At 42.6% G+C, this 15,419-nt stretch overlaps 1 protein-coding gene across 1 annotated transcript in view; it reads right to left on the bottom strand.

Moving 5' to 3' along the window:
* MYO1D (myosin ID) overlaps positions 1-15,419 on the bottom strand; it is a 181,388-nt gene that overhangs the window by 26,067 nt on the left and 139,902 nt on the right. The window contains exons 14-20 of the mRNA XM_082271268.1: positions 13,953-14,085; positions 12,071-12,237; positions 10,136-10,343; positions 8,446-8,669; positions 8,217-8,361; positions 8,029-8,133; positions 5,815-5,928 (exon numbers count right to left, since the gene is read on the bottom strand). Coding sequence (XP_082127394.1) covers positions 5,815-5,928; positions 8,029-8,133; positions 8,217-8,361; positions 8,446-8,669; positions 10,136-10,343; positions 12,071-12,237; positions 13,953-14,085 — 1,096 coding nt within the window. The remainder of the gene's footprint in view (positions 1-5,814; positions 5,929-8,028; positions 8,134-8,216; positions 8,362-8,445; positions 8,670-10,135; positions 10,344-12,070; positions 12,238-13,952; positions 14,086-15,419) is intronic.

The raw sequence follows: 15,419 nt of genomic DNA, 5'->3' as shown, positions 1-15,419 counted from the left end.
ATGACATCATCAGTTGATAAGGAGGATGTCAGTCGCCTGCACAGCATCCTTGTTTGACCCTTCCCTGCCCTTCTCCATCAGCTTTGAGCGCACCTTAGCTGAGTGATGGAGAAAAACTGAGGGAGAATAGAAACATTGGAATACTAGTCAGAACCAGTTTGAAAAAGTGTATTTGTTTTGGAAGAATAAATCACCTCTAACGATGGGTGTCCCACTTGTGTGGATGTTTCTGCGTTATGCAAAATTACTGGAATATGTTTTTAAATTTTAGAATGGGGTGCTCCAAGACTTTCCATCATTTTTAAAGGGTGCCTGGAGACTGTCCATTTTTAAAGGGTGCCTTGACTGAAAAAAGGTTGAGAAACGCTGCTTTATACTATGCAAAACTTGTGAATTTTATAAGACTTCAAATACGAGAGGTCCAGTAAACTTCCAATGCCTCTCTAGGCAAATAAAGGGAAACATTATGGTTCCAGTTTAATTTTATTGAATGCACGTTATTACATGATAATGAGTTCCCAGAGCACCATGGGTTATCTTATGATACAGCACAAATGAAGCTGCTTGTTTTGAGGTGGGCTTTTTTAGATTGAAACCTCAGATGGAAGCATCTAGGTCATTAGCAGTTGTGTGTGCAAAATTCAGCGTAAAGGGGGGGGGGGGTGTAAGAGATGTGGAAAAGAAACCTAAAGGTCCACCTACTGCCTGGGTAGAAGACCAGATTAAAAAAGAATAAATATACTGAATTGTTCTTTTAATGCTGGTCCTAACAACAAATACTTGTAATTACAATCCATTTTATGGCAGCTTGGATGCTGTGATAATCACGTTGTGCAATATACACATGCTAAAAATCCACTTTTTCTCTCTCAAATAGGTCACAGTGATCAATAGGCGCTATGCTTAGTACTTGGTTAAATATTCAAAGAACAAATACATTACTTACATCAGTTCCACTCTACCCAGCTTTCCTTTTTCAATTAATAATTCATAGGATGCATGGTAGAACTGGCGGATATGAAGGAGAAAACACTTAGGCCTGCTTTTTATGAAGCAAAAAGCAGTGTGTGAAGTATAACCTGCTGCAGCCAATCAGCAATGATCTCCACTAACCGCGATTAGAGGACTAATGATAAGTTCTATGGCCATCCCTACACACTGCTGCTTTATTGCAAAGGCTTGTTCTAAAACGTGTACCCGTTATGCAGTTTTTAATATCAGACAGCAAGCCTGGTGTAAGAGAAAAGTTTGCTGCAGCATCAATCTAATTAAAATTGGTTATAAAGCTGCACCCTGCTTCCCGAAAGCCTATCATGACCTCATTAGGGTGTACTGTAAATAACAAAATCCACTTAGTTTTAATGTTCACAATAAAAAGCTTACTTTCTTGAATGCAGCATTTTTAGAGTCTCTGTCACGTTGGCTTGAATGGTTCTCTTGTAAAACATTCTCCCCATCCTCTTCATTGTTCCTGTTTTTTAATCAGAGCACCGAGTCCTGTGTAAGCTTTCCATCAGATGTGTCAGAGCTTACACAGGGTTAACGTCTTGGTGGTTGGCCATTCAGGCCAGAGCATTGCGTCCTGGCAGGAGGACACATATTCCCCCATATACAGAAGGACCAGGTATTTATTGAGTGCTTGGATGGAACAACAGAGCAGCAAGGGAGCATTGGGGAGGTAAGTACTAGCGGTTTGGGGGTTCTATTTATAGGCAGGTGAACTACTGTATGTTTAGTTAGCACTGACTGCACAGGTCAGGGGGAAGGGGGCGTTAATGTTTTTGTCGCTTTCCCTAAAAGTGTTTGCAGGCTTTTTCTGGGGTTCCAGCCTCCCTTCTATGAATTGTAAAAGGGAAGAGCTCCAGATCCAAGCAGGCTTGGGAGCTTCAGAAGGGATGGGAGGCTAGCTGGGACCTGTGGTCCACTTCAGAACGTTGATTCATCTGGACACCCCAGGGGCATGGACTTGCCAAGCATGGACTTTTCCCAAAGATTTTTCACCTGTGCAGGTAACCTGGGGTAGCCATGGTTAGGTGTAGTTAGGATGAGGACATTATTACATGTATACATGTTGTGCCAACTGCTTTGAGCCTGGTCTGAAGTTATTAAAGCGGTAGTAAACAGCTGGGTGATTTTTTTCCTCTAACCTGAAATGTCATAATGGCATACTAGCACATTATGGTAAAAAAACAAAGCCTTCCAGTGCTGCGCTGTCACCACTGCAGGTGCTCCCATCTTTACTTGGTCTTCCTTCCGGGTTTGCGGACTCTAGCTGTGTGATTGGCTGTGGACTGCCAGTAACAGAATAGGACTCTGAAGGTTTGACCCGGGTGGCCGTTCCTTCAGAGCGCATGCGCCGGTGATGTCACCAGCTGCATGTACAGTAAATATCTCCTAAACGGTGAATGTTTAGGAAATATTTACAGTATCTATAGGTTAAGCCGTATTATAGGCTTACCTATAAGTAAAAGACAGAGATGGGTGTTTACTCCCACTTTTAAAAGGGGTGTATGTTGTGTCCCATATTCCTAAAGACAACAATAGAAGGGCGTACCAACCTTGTGAATTACCACTAAAAAGTTTATTAAAATCCAAAAAAACAGCATACATTGTACTCACAAACACATGATAATTGCACACATGTAGGGAAAATGGAACAAATAGCCTCCAGGACTGCCAGGATACTCCTATGGTGCTGGATGGCGTGATGACGTCCCCATATGCCTGGCTGACACGTTTCGAGGGAGGACCCTCTTCTTCAGAGCCAAAAGGTAGTACTGGCAGTCCTGGAGGTGATTGGTTCCATTTTCCTTACATCTGTGCAAATATCATGCGTGTGGGAGTACAATGTATGCTGCTTTTTTGGATTTTAATAAACATTTTTTAGTGGTAATGCAGGAGGTCGTTGCACCCTTCTTTTGTTGTTATTTTTCAGTATATTTGGATACCCTTGGTCCTGAGGGGGCAGCAAGACCTTAGGTGGTGATAACAAAGACCACCTATTACCACTCGCCTTCTCACACAGCACTTGAGCGCAGGAGAGATACTGTTTTGGATCATCTTTTGTCCGTATTCCTAAAAACCTGGGTCTGTTAAAGCACTACAGGGTATGTGGGTTAACACCACTACAAAAGGTTAACTCACAAGGCAGAAAAGAGGAGGTAGTTGCCATGGGTAACCGAAGAGTACAACAGCTGTAGCAACCAGTCATTTGGCATGGTACATGGTTAGGTAACAGGTCTTCCCGCAGGGAGGGGGTTGGTGCTCTGACCCCCTCCCTAGCTGTCCGTCTCCTCTGGCCACTGGCAGCAGACTAGCGTTATGGAGATCTAAGGTCTGATTACTAGGTACGGGAAGGAAAGAGGTAACTTAGGATACGTATGAGACCCACACCATGTGTCCAGTGAGGTTTATTCCATTACTGGGAATGAGGTAACACTGGTACGTTGGACTGGTGGAGTGGGCAATGGCTTGGCATGTCCCTCCGAATGCAACCATACATGTGTTATGAGTGTGTAGTGTCATGGGATGAAGCATCTCTCAGAGGAATTCTATATTATTGCTGCACACAAGTGGCTCATCTCGGAGTCGGGGACTGCCTTAATGTTCGATTCTTCACATGACCACAGTTACATATACCGTATGTTACGTATTATAGGAGGCTAACTCAAAGTTAGCCTCCTATAATACCCTGCATAGCAGCTGTAATACTATATGGGGGAGGGCAACCATCAGAGCTCTGTTGATTTTGTTAAAACCTATTTTGCTCATAGTGGTTTGTTAAGATGTGTTAATATAGTGGGAAGGAATAAAGCCTGAGATCGATAACCAATAAACTAGCATCGTAAATAAGGCACCTGGTCCAGCAGACATGGTAATTGACATGTCCATGTCAATGTTCTCTCTGCCTTTATGTGATTTCCCAGAGGAGATATCATCACATTAAAACCTTGATGCAGACACTGTAAAGGATTTGACATAACTTTCGGTATTGGTAAGGGTAGTATGAAATCTTAGGGAATTGGGCTTTCCATCATCTACCATAAAATGAAATATCAGTTTTAGGTGGAGGTTAGGTTAGGGCAAAAGATTGGTTGAAATATTTGGGTCACGTTTAGTGTTAGGTTAGGAACTATATTTATTCCCTTGGGGAGGGGATGCTAGGTATTCAGTTTTTTATGGATAGGTTAATATTAAGGTTCAGGTCAGTGTAAGGTTCATTGTTAACCCGATGTTCCCGCTGACAAATATATGCATAAATATGGCAGCTGGGCGGGTGAGCTTTAATGCTGAACCTCTCACATATGCATCAATGGGGGGCTGACTTACTGTGCTGAGAGCATGCTCTCAAGCACAGTGACTAAGCTACCACTGACAGCTCCTGATTATTGCTTCCAATTTCAATCCATCTATAGGTAGACTGGTTGTACTGAAGTCGATCTATAGATCAACTTCAGCACAACCAGCCTGTCATTTTTGTTTGTGCAATCACTGCTGTCGGCTATAGCGGCTGGCAGTGGTCATTGTACTCTGATGGCAGGGAAACCCACTGTCAGAACATAGTAGTGCAGTAGGTGGGAGCAGTCAGTGTCAATGGTGGAATCGACTGATGTTCTTTCCTTCAACCTGTGGTTGAAAGAAAGAAAATTGCATAATCTATGGCTTGCCTTAGCATTGTTTCCAACTATCTCGGTGGACTACAAAATACCTCCTTACTAGGTTATGGAGAAGAGGGTTCTGTAGATCTGTCCTAGTGTGACAATGCTGTTCCTCCATAGGCACAGCAAAGTGAGTTTTTGACAAAGGGGGCCACACCCCGAAATGCATCACCGCACCCATCATTATCACACATGACATCATCACAGCCATTTTGTGGGCCTGACACATTTCCCTGCTGTCCACAGTGGTTCTTATGCATGTGATATACAAACTCAGTTTGCTGCTCCTGCTGGCTCTTCCTGGTGTTTCCCTGGTCAACTTCCTGGTTCCAAGCACTTTACATTACATCCATGCAGAGGGGCTTGCTCATCATTGACCACCTGGAAGGTTGTCCACTACTGGAGACCTAGTAATATGCTTTTTAAATGTGAGTGTATATTTTATGTTTTTCATTTTACCAATGCGTTTTAATAAATGCTACACTTGGGTAGTGGTGCTTTTCTCCCAGTCTTTTTTCTGTTTATACATGGTTTGCTGGTTGGAGCCCTGGATCCTGCTTGGAAAAGAGATGCTGACGCTGCCATAATGTGAACCTCATGCCACAGTGAGGTTTATGGACTTTTCTCAAGGAATAAAAAGACTTCCTTCATTCGTTTATCATTCCTTGCCCATTTTTTTTTTGTCTATTGCACCAGTGCCCCCCTGCCCCCCTTTTTTTTTTTTTTTTTTTGCACCTGGGTACGTTTAAGGTTTTAGGTTCGGATGTGAACACTCATGCGATCTGTTTCCAGTGCGGACCAAAAAAATTTTCCTTTACCATTTTGGTGCAAATGCGATTTCATCCATACAGTTTGTATGGCTGAATTTGCATCGCACATTAATCGCATGTGATGTGCCCAGCAATGCGGAGAGAATCACAAGCGATCTCTGGCATCTTTGAACCCAGCTTTAATGCCATTTACAAATGCCTTTCTAGTTACAGCAGTTGCTGCCCGATGTCACCCCCGGACAGGGAGTGTGTTGCTGGTAGGATTACCAGGAAAATAAAGCCTGAAAAAAAAACAACTAACGTAGCCATCACATCTATGGACTGATAATCTGCAATATATTACATTTTTGTTCTTGAGTTTAAACACTTTTAGTCATCTTACTTACATTATAAAGTGGAGTGCTAGTCATAACTTTATACTGCTTGCTGGGATCCATTTTATAGAGATGTCTGTCTGTTATAAAGATGGCTCGATCTTCTACCTTGTTAAATCGGTTCACCTAAGCAGTAAGAAAAAAATGTACAATCAGGCTTTCCTTAGAGGGAAAAGACAGTTAAAGAAAACGTGTCAACTGGATATAAAAAGACACTGAGGGTTATTTACTAAGGCTGGAGAATACAAAATTTGGTGCAACTTCACACATAAACCAATCAGCTTCCAGGTTTTATTGTCAAAGCCTAATTAAACAAACTGAAGTTGGAAGCTGATTGGCTACCATGCACAGCTGCACCAGATTCCAACTGCACCAGTTTTAGTAAGTCAACCCCACTGTGCCCTTGCACATGCTTATTGCTCCTGTCTTGGTCACAGCCGGCCTCCCAATCCCTAGTGTTCGAAGGGGAGCGGTAACATGCTTCTTCATAAATATACAAACAAGGTGCTGTAGTGTCAACCACTTCCACCAAGGCACCTTTGTGTGCAGTGCGCACTCACCTGCAGCACAGCAGATATGTGCAATGAGATGTTAATGTCCTCCACCTGGAGGACTGATCAGCTTTTCATTAAAACCTCCCCTTATTTCAGTGGACCAGCTCCATGGTTATGGTTACTTGAGATAATCAGTAATATGTCAATAGATAGCGGTGCGCTATTTATGTGTGAGTGCTGTATACATAAATCATCTTAAATATATAAAACAATATTCCAATGCATTAAACTTCTATTCTTAACGAAAAACTGGCATCATATTAATAGTGATGAATATTAAAGTCCGTGATTTATTGCACGCAGTGCATCTTCATTGTAGACAAACACAATTGTGAAGGACTGATCAGCTTTTCATTAAAACCTCCCCTTATTTCAGTGGACCAGCTCCATGGTTATGTAAATAGAAAAGGAAATCCCATAGTGCAGCAGCCTTTAAAATCGTTTATTATGCATAAAAGTGTTCCAGAAAACTCATATTTTTAGAAGTATAAACAGGTGTTGGATATGCAATCTAAGCTGTTCTAGTCCAATCTAGCGTGACGGAGCCCCGCTCATTGGCTTCCCAGCTCGGATCGCATTCAGACAGCTGAGTCTGACGTCACTAGCTCCTCCTACGCGTTACGTCACGCGACGTTAAGCTGCCCTAAGTCACGTGTTGTGTGACTTAACGCGTAGGAAGAGCTAGTGATGTCAGACTCAGCTGTCTGAATGCAATCCGAACCAGGAAGCCAGTGAGTGGAGCTCCGTCATGCTAGATTGGACTAGGACAGCTTAGATTGCATATCCAACACCTGTTTATACTTCTAAAAATATGAGTTTTCTGGAACACTTTTATGCATAATAAACGATTTTAAAGGCTGCTGCACTATGGGATTTCCTTTTCTATTTACATAACCATGGAGTTGGTCCACTGAAATAAGGGGAGGTTTTAATGAAAAGCTGATCAGTCCTTCACAATTGTGTTTGTCTACAATGAAGATGCACTGCGTGCAATAAATCACGGACTTTAATATTCATCACTATTAATATGATGCCAGTTTTTCGTTAAGAATAGAAGTTTAATGCATTGGAATATTGTTTTATATATTTAAGATGATTTATGTATACAGCACTCACACATAAATAGCGCGCTGCTATCTATTGACATATTACTGATTATCTCAAGTAATGAGTACTTGCACACGGTGGGAGCAGCAATTTACATCACACAACATCATTATTTTAACTGATTATACCATAGCAGTGCACCTTTTTTACTTATTCATACTTTAAAAAGAACAGAACTGTTGTTTTTACTCCATTTGTGGACTGTTACTGCACAATCAGTAGCAAAGAGGCCATGTGTTTTATCAGCATGCGAACATAAAGTTGTCAGGGTGGGAATTGTCATCTTCAGGCCTAGACTGCAGCATAATGTATGCATGAGCTGAACACTCTTTATAGATGACAGGTCACATACATCACATATACTAGAGAAACATAAAAGGGAGCCACATTCATTAAAGAAAAGTAAGTTACTGTAGATACAATAGTATAGAGATTGCTTACTAGGTACAATAAAAGCCTATTCAGCCAAGGTGGAGCAGAATGAGCATAATAATGTCCGCTATAAGAATCTCACTGTATTATCTTTACCACTGGCCATACATCACACAGTTCCATGTATACATACCTTGCGTACATGACAGGAGAAGATAGGCTGCATGAACTTGTCTTTCCTCTGCAGCTCATTGGCCCGGGATACGAACACCTCTGAGTCTTGGCTGTTCTCTTGTTTCTGATAAAAGTAATAAGGGGAATTATTACAACTGCAAATTTACTTTTTTTCTGCTGTCTGTCTTATTACAATTGCAGACCTACCAAAGCAAGGTAACTGCCTTCCCATCGTCTCTGTAGCCCCAAGTCAGCTCGCTGACCTTTGAGGTTCTCAAATGCAGCCACTTTGGCCTTGATTTTTGGTATTTCGGCGGGAGGTATGGCTTTTAAGATGTGGTACGCCCTCCACCTGTCAACAAAGAAAGCATGTTTAGCTGCTATTAAAATCATGGTCCAATTCTGCCTCATTTCCGATCCAGTTGAGCCTGAATACCTGTGGAAGGCTCTCTGCAGGAATTCTTGGAAGGAACGAAGGACCTTTGGAGGTGTAGGCCATTTGACATTCTTCCCATAATCCCTGCTGTTCCGTACACCATTAAACCTGCGGACAACCTCCTTGATGTAGGACTTCACTTTGTAGCGTCTGTAGTACCGCATTATTTTGATGGCTGCTTTGGTTCTCTTATACTGCCAGCGAGCCAATGTTCCCCTCCACATCTAAACCATGAGTGACAAAACCAAAACACTGTTTAATTTTAAGGGGGTTGAGAAGAGGGAAACAAGTTGAAATTGTGCTTGGAAACATATGGTGTTTAACTGCAGACATATGTATTTCAACCATGCATTTAGGTTTCTGTCTAGATCAGTGGTCTCCAAACTGTGGCCCTGGGGCCAGATGCGGTCCTTCGCTTGCGGCACCATTCCTCCCACTAATACAAGGCACTATTCCTCCCACTGACACCAACAATGGGGCACTATTTCTACCACTGACACCAACAATGGAGCACTATTCCTTTCACTGACAACAAAAATGGGGCACTATTCCTCCCACTGACATCAATGATGAGGCACTATTCCTCCCACTGACATCAATGATGAGGTACTATGACTTCCACTGACACCAGTGATAAAGTACTATTGCTTGCACTGACCCCAATGATGAGGCACTATTACTCCCACTGACATTAACAACGGGGCAATATTCCTTCCACTGACACCAACAATGGGGCACTATTACTTACACTGACACCAATGATGAGGCACTATTCATCTCACTGACATCAATGATGAGGCACTATTGCTTGCACTGACCCCAATGATGAGACACTATTACTCCCACTGACACCAACAATGGGGCAATATTCCTTCCACTGACACCAACAATGGGGCACTATTCCTCACACTGACACTAATGATGGAGCACAATTTCTCCAACTGATACTAACAATGGGGCATTATTCCTCCTACTTTAAAAAGTCAACGATGAGGCATTGTTACTCCCATTGATGCCAGGGCAATTTCTATGCACACTGGCCACAGTCCAGCCCCCTCAAAGTGTGAAGGATAGTAAACTGGTCCTTTGTTTAGAAAGTTTGGAGATCCCTGGTCTAGAGCTACACTTTAATTTATATTTTATGAAATTGTTTCATGGTGATCATTAAATTAATAGAAAACTGGGCACATCCTGCCCTCTCCACAAGCTTTATAAAATGCATGGTTTCTTTGTGTAACCCTGACTCCAATCTCCATTGTTATCTCCTGCTGCTTTTTATATTTGTGAAGTGGCAAAAGTGTTGGGAGAAACTGGCAGACATTTTCAGGAATTTAGGTTAGCCCAAATATACACCATATGGACAAACGTTTCTGAACACCTCACCAACTACCTATATGTGTTTGTTGGACATCCCAATTCAAAACCACAGGCATAATTGTGGATCCACAAGGTTGGAAACTCAGAATTGCCTCAAGGTCTTTACATGTTGTAGTATTAACATTACTATTCACTGTAAAAAACTTGAACGGGGTGTCCACATTCTTTTGGCAATATAGTAGGTGTGATGATCGGGTATACACAAACTTTTTTGTCATATAGTTTATAACACACTGAGAAAAGTGTAGGATGCCCTCCTAAATTTCACACAGAATGTAAAAAACAAGCATCCTTACCTTTATCACCAGCTTACCTTCTGCAGGAAAAGAATGATCCTGATAAGCATCTCACTCCGCTTCTCTTCCAGGGAGAACAGGGTACGTGGGGTACGGATAAAAACCTTGGTTTTTCCATATGCAGCATCGTGGTGATATCCACATTCCTCCAGGAGCTTCTGCACAGCAACTTTATCTGAAGGCAAGTCGTGGTTAGGCCAGGTTACCTGGGATATCATCTTGTACCTGGATAGGGAGAAAAAACATAGTGGTGAAAGTAGGCAATGAACGAGGGAATTATGGTATACAGCCAAACAATACAAAAGGCACAATATTGTACTGAAAAAGGCATATTCATGTACATTATGTCTTGCAAAATGCAGATGGATAATAGCTATATTAAACAGTTCCATACCCAATAGAGAAGTATGGGCAAAGCTTTTTTTGGCCATACTTCTCTTGTGGGTCACAGGATTACATTTTATTGTACTATTGTAACCCAGATTCAGCTTATAGGGGGCTACTGCCTACTATTAGCTGATGGGGCAGAGACACAGGAAGGATCCTGACAATAGTATCGAAATCCACCTCACTGCCTGACAACTGGCTCTGGGTTTCAGGGTGTGGCTGAGAACCCGAGCCAGCCATGCCCTCCCCCTCCCTAACCCTGTTCTCCAGTGAGCACTGGAGGAGCAGAGCTGAAAGCGGCAACTAATAGTCACTGCTCTACACTTTGAGCAGACCAAGATCTGAGTGATCAGTGGTCATGTGATTGCTCAGTTCTGGGTTTTAGAGTAAGCATAGGACAGCTGTAGCACCACACAGATGGCACAGCATGGAGGTGAGCATAGAGGTTTGTTCTTTTCAAAGTTCCATATTTCTCCAGTACATCAATATATTTATAGACAACAGCTTTCTTGGCACTACAGCAATCTAAGAAATTTACATTTTTATGCCAAAAGCAGTGACTATGCCTGAGCAAAACATCAGGCCACCTGCTTATAGTATTGTGCCTAAAAATTAATTTATTGTGTTACTTTCTCTGGAAAATAGCGCAGTATAGACCAATCTTTTTTTGGCCATAGTTTTCATTAGCGAACTTTCTTTTGCAGTCCTGTGACCCAGAATCAGCTGACAGCAAGCTGAAATTTGCTGTCGGCTGACATCACAGAGCTGCTCCAGTTTCTGGATGAATCCCAACAATAATGTTGGGATTCACCCAGATGCCTGACTGGAAGCCGGTTCAGCCTCTGAGCTTACCAATGAGAGCCTGAGCCAGCCACTCCTGCCCCCTCCCCAGACCAGTGCACCAGTGAGCACCGGAGGGAAAGAGCAGAGAATGGTGACTGACTGTCACTGCTCTGTGCTCCAAGCAGACCCAAGAACTGAGAGATTGCTGGTCAAGCGATCGCTCAGTTCTCTGGCTGGTGGAGGAAAGCTGCAGCATTGGAATGATGCTGCAGCTATATAGGTATGTATGTTTGTTTTCACTTCCCACACTTCACCGTTAATGATATCTTTATGACATTCCATTTTAGCCTTTTTTCAACAGAGGTAAGCCAGTCAAACATTTTTATAGCAGGTAGATTTGTTTATTAATTTTTTCTTTCCCTGTGCATCCAGAATTCTGTCAGGGTTCCCCATGCAATATCTTATTAATATGCCTTACCCTGAAAACAGATATTCCAGTTTGGGGCTACAAATAGTTACTTCGGCATCTCAACTCTGCTCCTGACATACATGAACCTGCCCTCAGAACTATGTGCCAGTAATATGATGTGGGCCGCAGCAGATAAGATAGATTATACCTATGTCAACCTGGAGAAGGCAAGGTAATACTTAAGCTACAGAAAGCCAATATCATATGGTTCTCCTACATTCCATTTTAGATCGACAGCAAATACTTTTTTTGACAGATATACACGTGTGGCATAGATGAATAGACTGATTTCACAGGAAAAGCTTGTCCGTACCTATGGAGAAATCGCTCATACACCTGCCGATATGCGAAACCAGCTCGCCGGACACGAACATTTTCAAGTAAACCCAGATACCCCACCTGGTGTTTGCAGCGCTCTTCATCAAATAAAGATGGTGACTTCTTGTCATTTGGCTTTATGCAGCGAACATAGTAAGGCTCCTGAAAGGTCATCAGATAGTGACAAAAAGTTAGATGAAGAAGGCAACTCAACAACATTAAGGACAGCAGCGGAATAGATAAGAAGGAACGTGAGCAGGGAGAGAAGAATGACGCACCTGAAAAACAGCCGACTGCAGGAAACTACAAGGAAGAGGAAAGAGAAGGCAGAAAAGTAGGAGGAAAATTAAAAATTGAAAAAGTAATACAGTATGAAACCCAAACCCACACCCAAAGAGCTCAAGAAGCCATCATCAACCACTGAGTGAAGTGAAAGGTAGAATTTTTACCAACATCCCTAGTATGGAGTATACTATGAAGCAAATTGGGACTTTTTAGCCATTGATTCCTCAGTCAAAACTTATTAAAACAAAATGATGGCTGACATATTCAGAATATATAAAAATCCCAACCACCTATACAAAAAAATAGAAAATAACATTCTTGGCCATTTATTTTGTAGTTCATCTAAATCTATAAAAGGTAGCTTTAAGGGCTTTATATTTTAAAGTGTTTCTTAAGGTCGGAGTTTTTTTATAGAATGCATTAAGGTAAAAAAAACCTTCTGCAAGTAGCCCCCTCCCCCTCCGAACCCCCCTTATAGTTACCAGAGCCCAATCTCGATTCTCGATTCCAGCATTGTGCATGAGAGCAACATCTCTCTCTCCTCATTGGACAGAGAGACAGCAGTGGGAGCCATTGCCATTGCTGTCAATGACAACCAGTGAGAAGAGAGCAGGGGGCCATGCCGTGTGTGCCAATTGACACACAGAGCTGGCTTGGGTGCCAGCCTGCATGAGCGGCTTGCTATGGAAACACTCAGCAGGGAAGTGGAGCCAGAAGAGTCGGCAGGGGACCAGAGAAGAGGAGGATCAGGGCTGCTCTGTGCAAAACCATTGCAGAGAGCAGGTAAGTATGACATGTTTGTTATTTTTGTATCATTTTCACCTTTAGAATCACTTTAAGCCAGCCATAGCCGGAGCACAATTTGGCCAGTTCAGCAGGAACCAACCATGTAAGGGCAGGCTGGTTGAACTGAAGTCAATCCATCCAGCCTGTAGGATTTTTTTCATGCAATCACTGCCAGCAGCTATAGCAGCAAGCAGTGATCATTGTATTCTGATGGTAAGGAAACTTCTTGCAATCAGAATACAATAGCTTCATGGGTAATCAAGCGATTTTCTTTTTTGCAACCAATATGGGTTTAGATTGTGGGAGGAACCCAAAAGGAACCTACATTACCTTAGTGGAAACATGCAAACAATTAGGTTCCTCCTGGTCAGCACTGAACCCCAAGAATCCAGTGCCACAACTTACCCACTAAGCCAACAAATAGTAGGCCTATCTGACAGTGTCTGGAAAGACCCACGGATTGTGGTTTGCTACAGCAAACATACAGAGGTAATTTTCTATTGGTTTGAAGCAATTTGATAAGTTAAATACGATTGGCTGTCTTATTAAAGAAAGGCACAATTCATGTGTGCATGGCTAATGGTAAACAAAACAGATCAGCCTGTTGAGAATGGGCAAAAAAAAGTGTTAAAAAATATTCAACCAGATGTCAAAAATAAGATCCTTGTCTGTTCGTTGCAGCCTGAATAATAAAAAATATTATTCAGGTTTTGTCAGTGACATCTTGACAGCTGGAGGTCGCCATGGGTGAGCAGTAGAGCTGCTGGCACCTCAGAGTTGTGTAACAGGGAGACCAGAGCTGGTACCTTAGATGCCAGGTTATCCACCAGGGCAATCATGGAGTTCTTGAAGAGGGTGGCAGCTGTCAGGGGACGTTTGGTGACCTCTGTGATGCTCAGTTTTCCCTCGGGCCACATGGTTTTCAAAACAGGGTTGGAGCTGGTGAAGAGACAAGAAAAGTCACAAAGATAATATATGAGGTCAAAGGACTTGGAACGAGAGGCCGCAATTAGAAAATAATGTGAATCCAATAAGCTGCTTTCTATTGACTGCAACATCCAGTGACAAATTGCTCCATTGTTTGACACACTTGTAATGCTTGATTGGCTTTACTTCTTACAGCAGTTTTTGGTGTGAATAACAAAGTATAACTACATGTAAATATAATTCTAACATATTTATCCGCATTATGCAAGCTACATATCAATCACATCAGAGCAAGACATCCTAGGTATAAGCCCTTAGACAGGGCTTTTCTTCTCTGAGAAAAGGTGCAGGAACTCCCTCCTTCTGGGTAACCTCTGGTCTCTGCCCCCTACCCACTCTGAGCACCGTTCCTTGGTTCCACCCCCTACCCACCTCCCAGTACCGCCCCTTTTGGAGAATACATAACCAAATATAATTTTGAGGTGCGAAGTAATCACAGCAACAATAGATCCTGCCCCACCAAATACCCTCCAGCAGCAATAGATATCCACCAACAAATGACCACTGGCAACAAAATACCACCAACAAAAAGACCACTCCTAACAAAATACCCCCCTCCCCCAAGCAACAATAGATACCCACCAACAAAAGACCAATCACAACAAATTACCCCCCAGAAACAATAGATCTTCCCCACCAACAATAGACCCCTCACAAAAAAACAACAACCCAGTAACAATAGATCCACCACATCAAACATACACCCGAGAGAATTTGTTCGCCAGAAACAACAGATCCCCCAGCAACCAACATCAATAGACACCTCTCTCTACAGTAGATCCCTTTCAGCAGACTATTCCAACCCCCCCCCCCCCCCCAGCAACAATAGGCTCCCCAACAGCCACAATCAATAGAAAATCTAGCACACTTTGCCATTACATACATTCATTCAGTGCTGGAGGTGCCGGAATTCATTCACCTAGGTTCCCACTGAAAAAAAGCCCTGCAATGAGATGTCCAGAGTTCCCAGGCACAACCTTCATTATCCACAGAGATAGCAAAATTGGCCAAAACTGTGCACTGTCTGTCATTTCACAAAGGAAGATGAAATTGTAGGCATCTGGTATCTTAAAGGCCCATGTCGGGACAGAGATACAGTAAATGGGATGGCTTCTCTCAGTCTACTGCAATACTTATCAATGTCCATTTTAAAGGATAGGGCCAAAGCTACTACCTTCCCAGATAAGTCTCTCTCCCCAAAAGAGTTCATGGTGTAATGTACCCAAATCAGTCCTACAGACACATACAATGGTCAACCTGAGTAAATGCCAGCTTAACAATCCAGA

This window comes from Pelophylax lessonae, assembly GCF_965119305.1.
Source record: "Pelophylax lessonae genome assembly, chromosome: 11".
Taxonomy (NCBI): domain Eukaryota; kingdom Metazoa; phylum Chordata; class Amphibia; order Anura; family Ranidae; genus Pelophylax; species Pelophylax lessonae.
The sequence above is the reverse complement of the archived record's forward strand: the minus strand, read 5'-3'. Positions and strand labels throughout refer to the sequence as shown.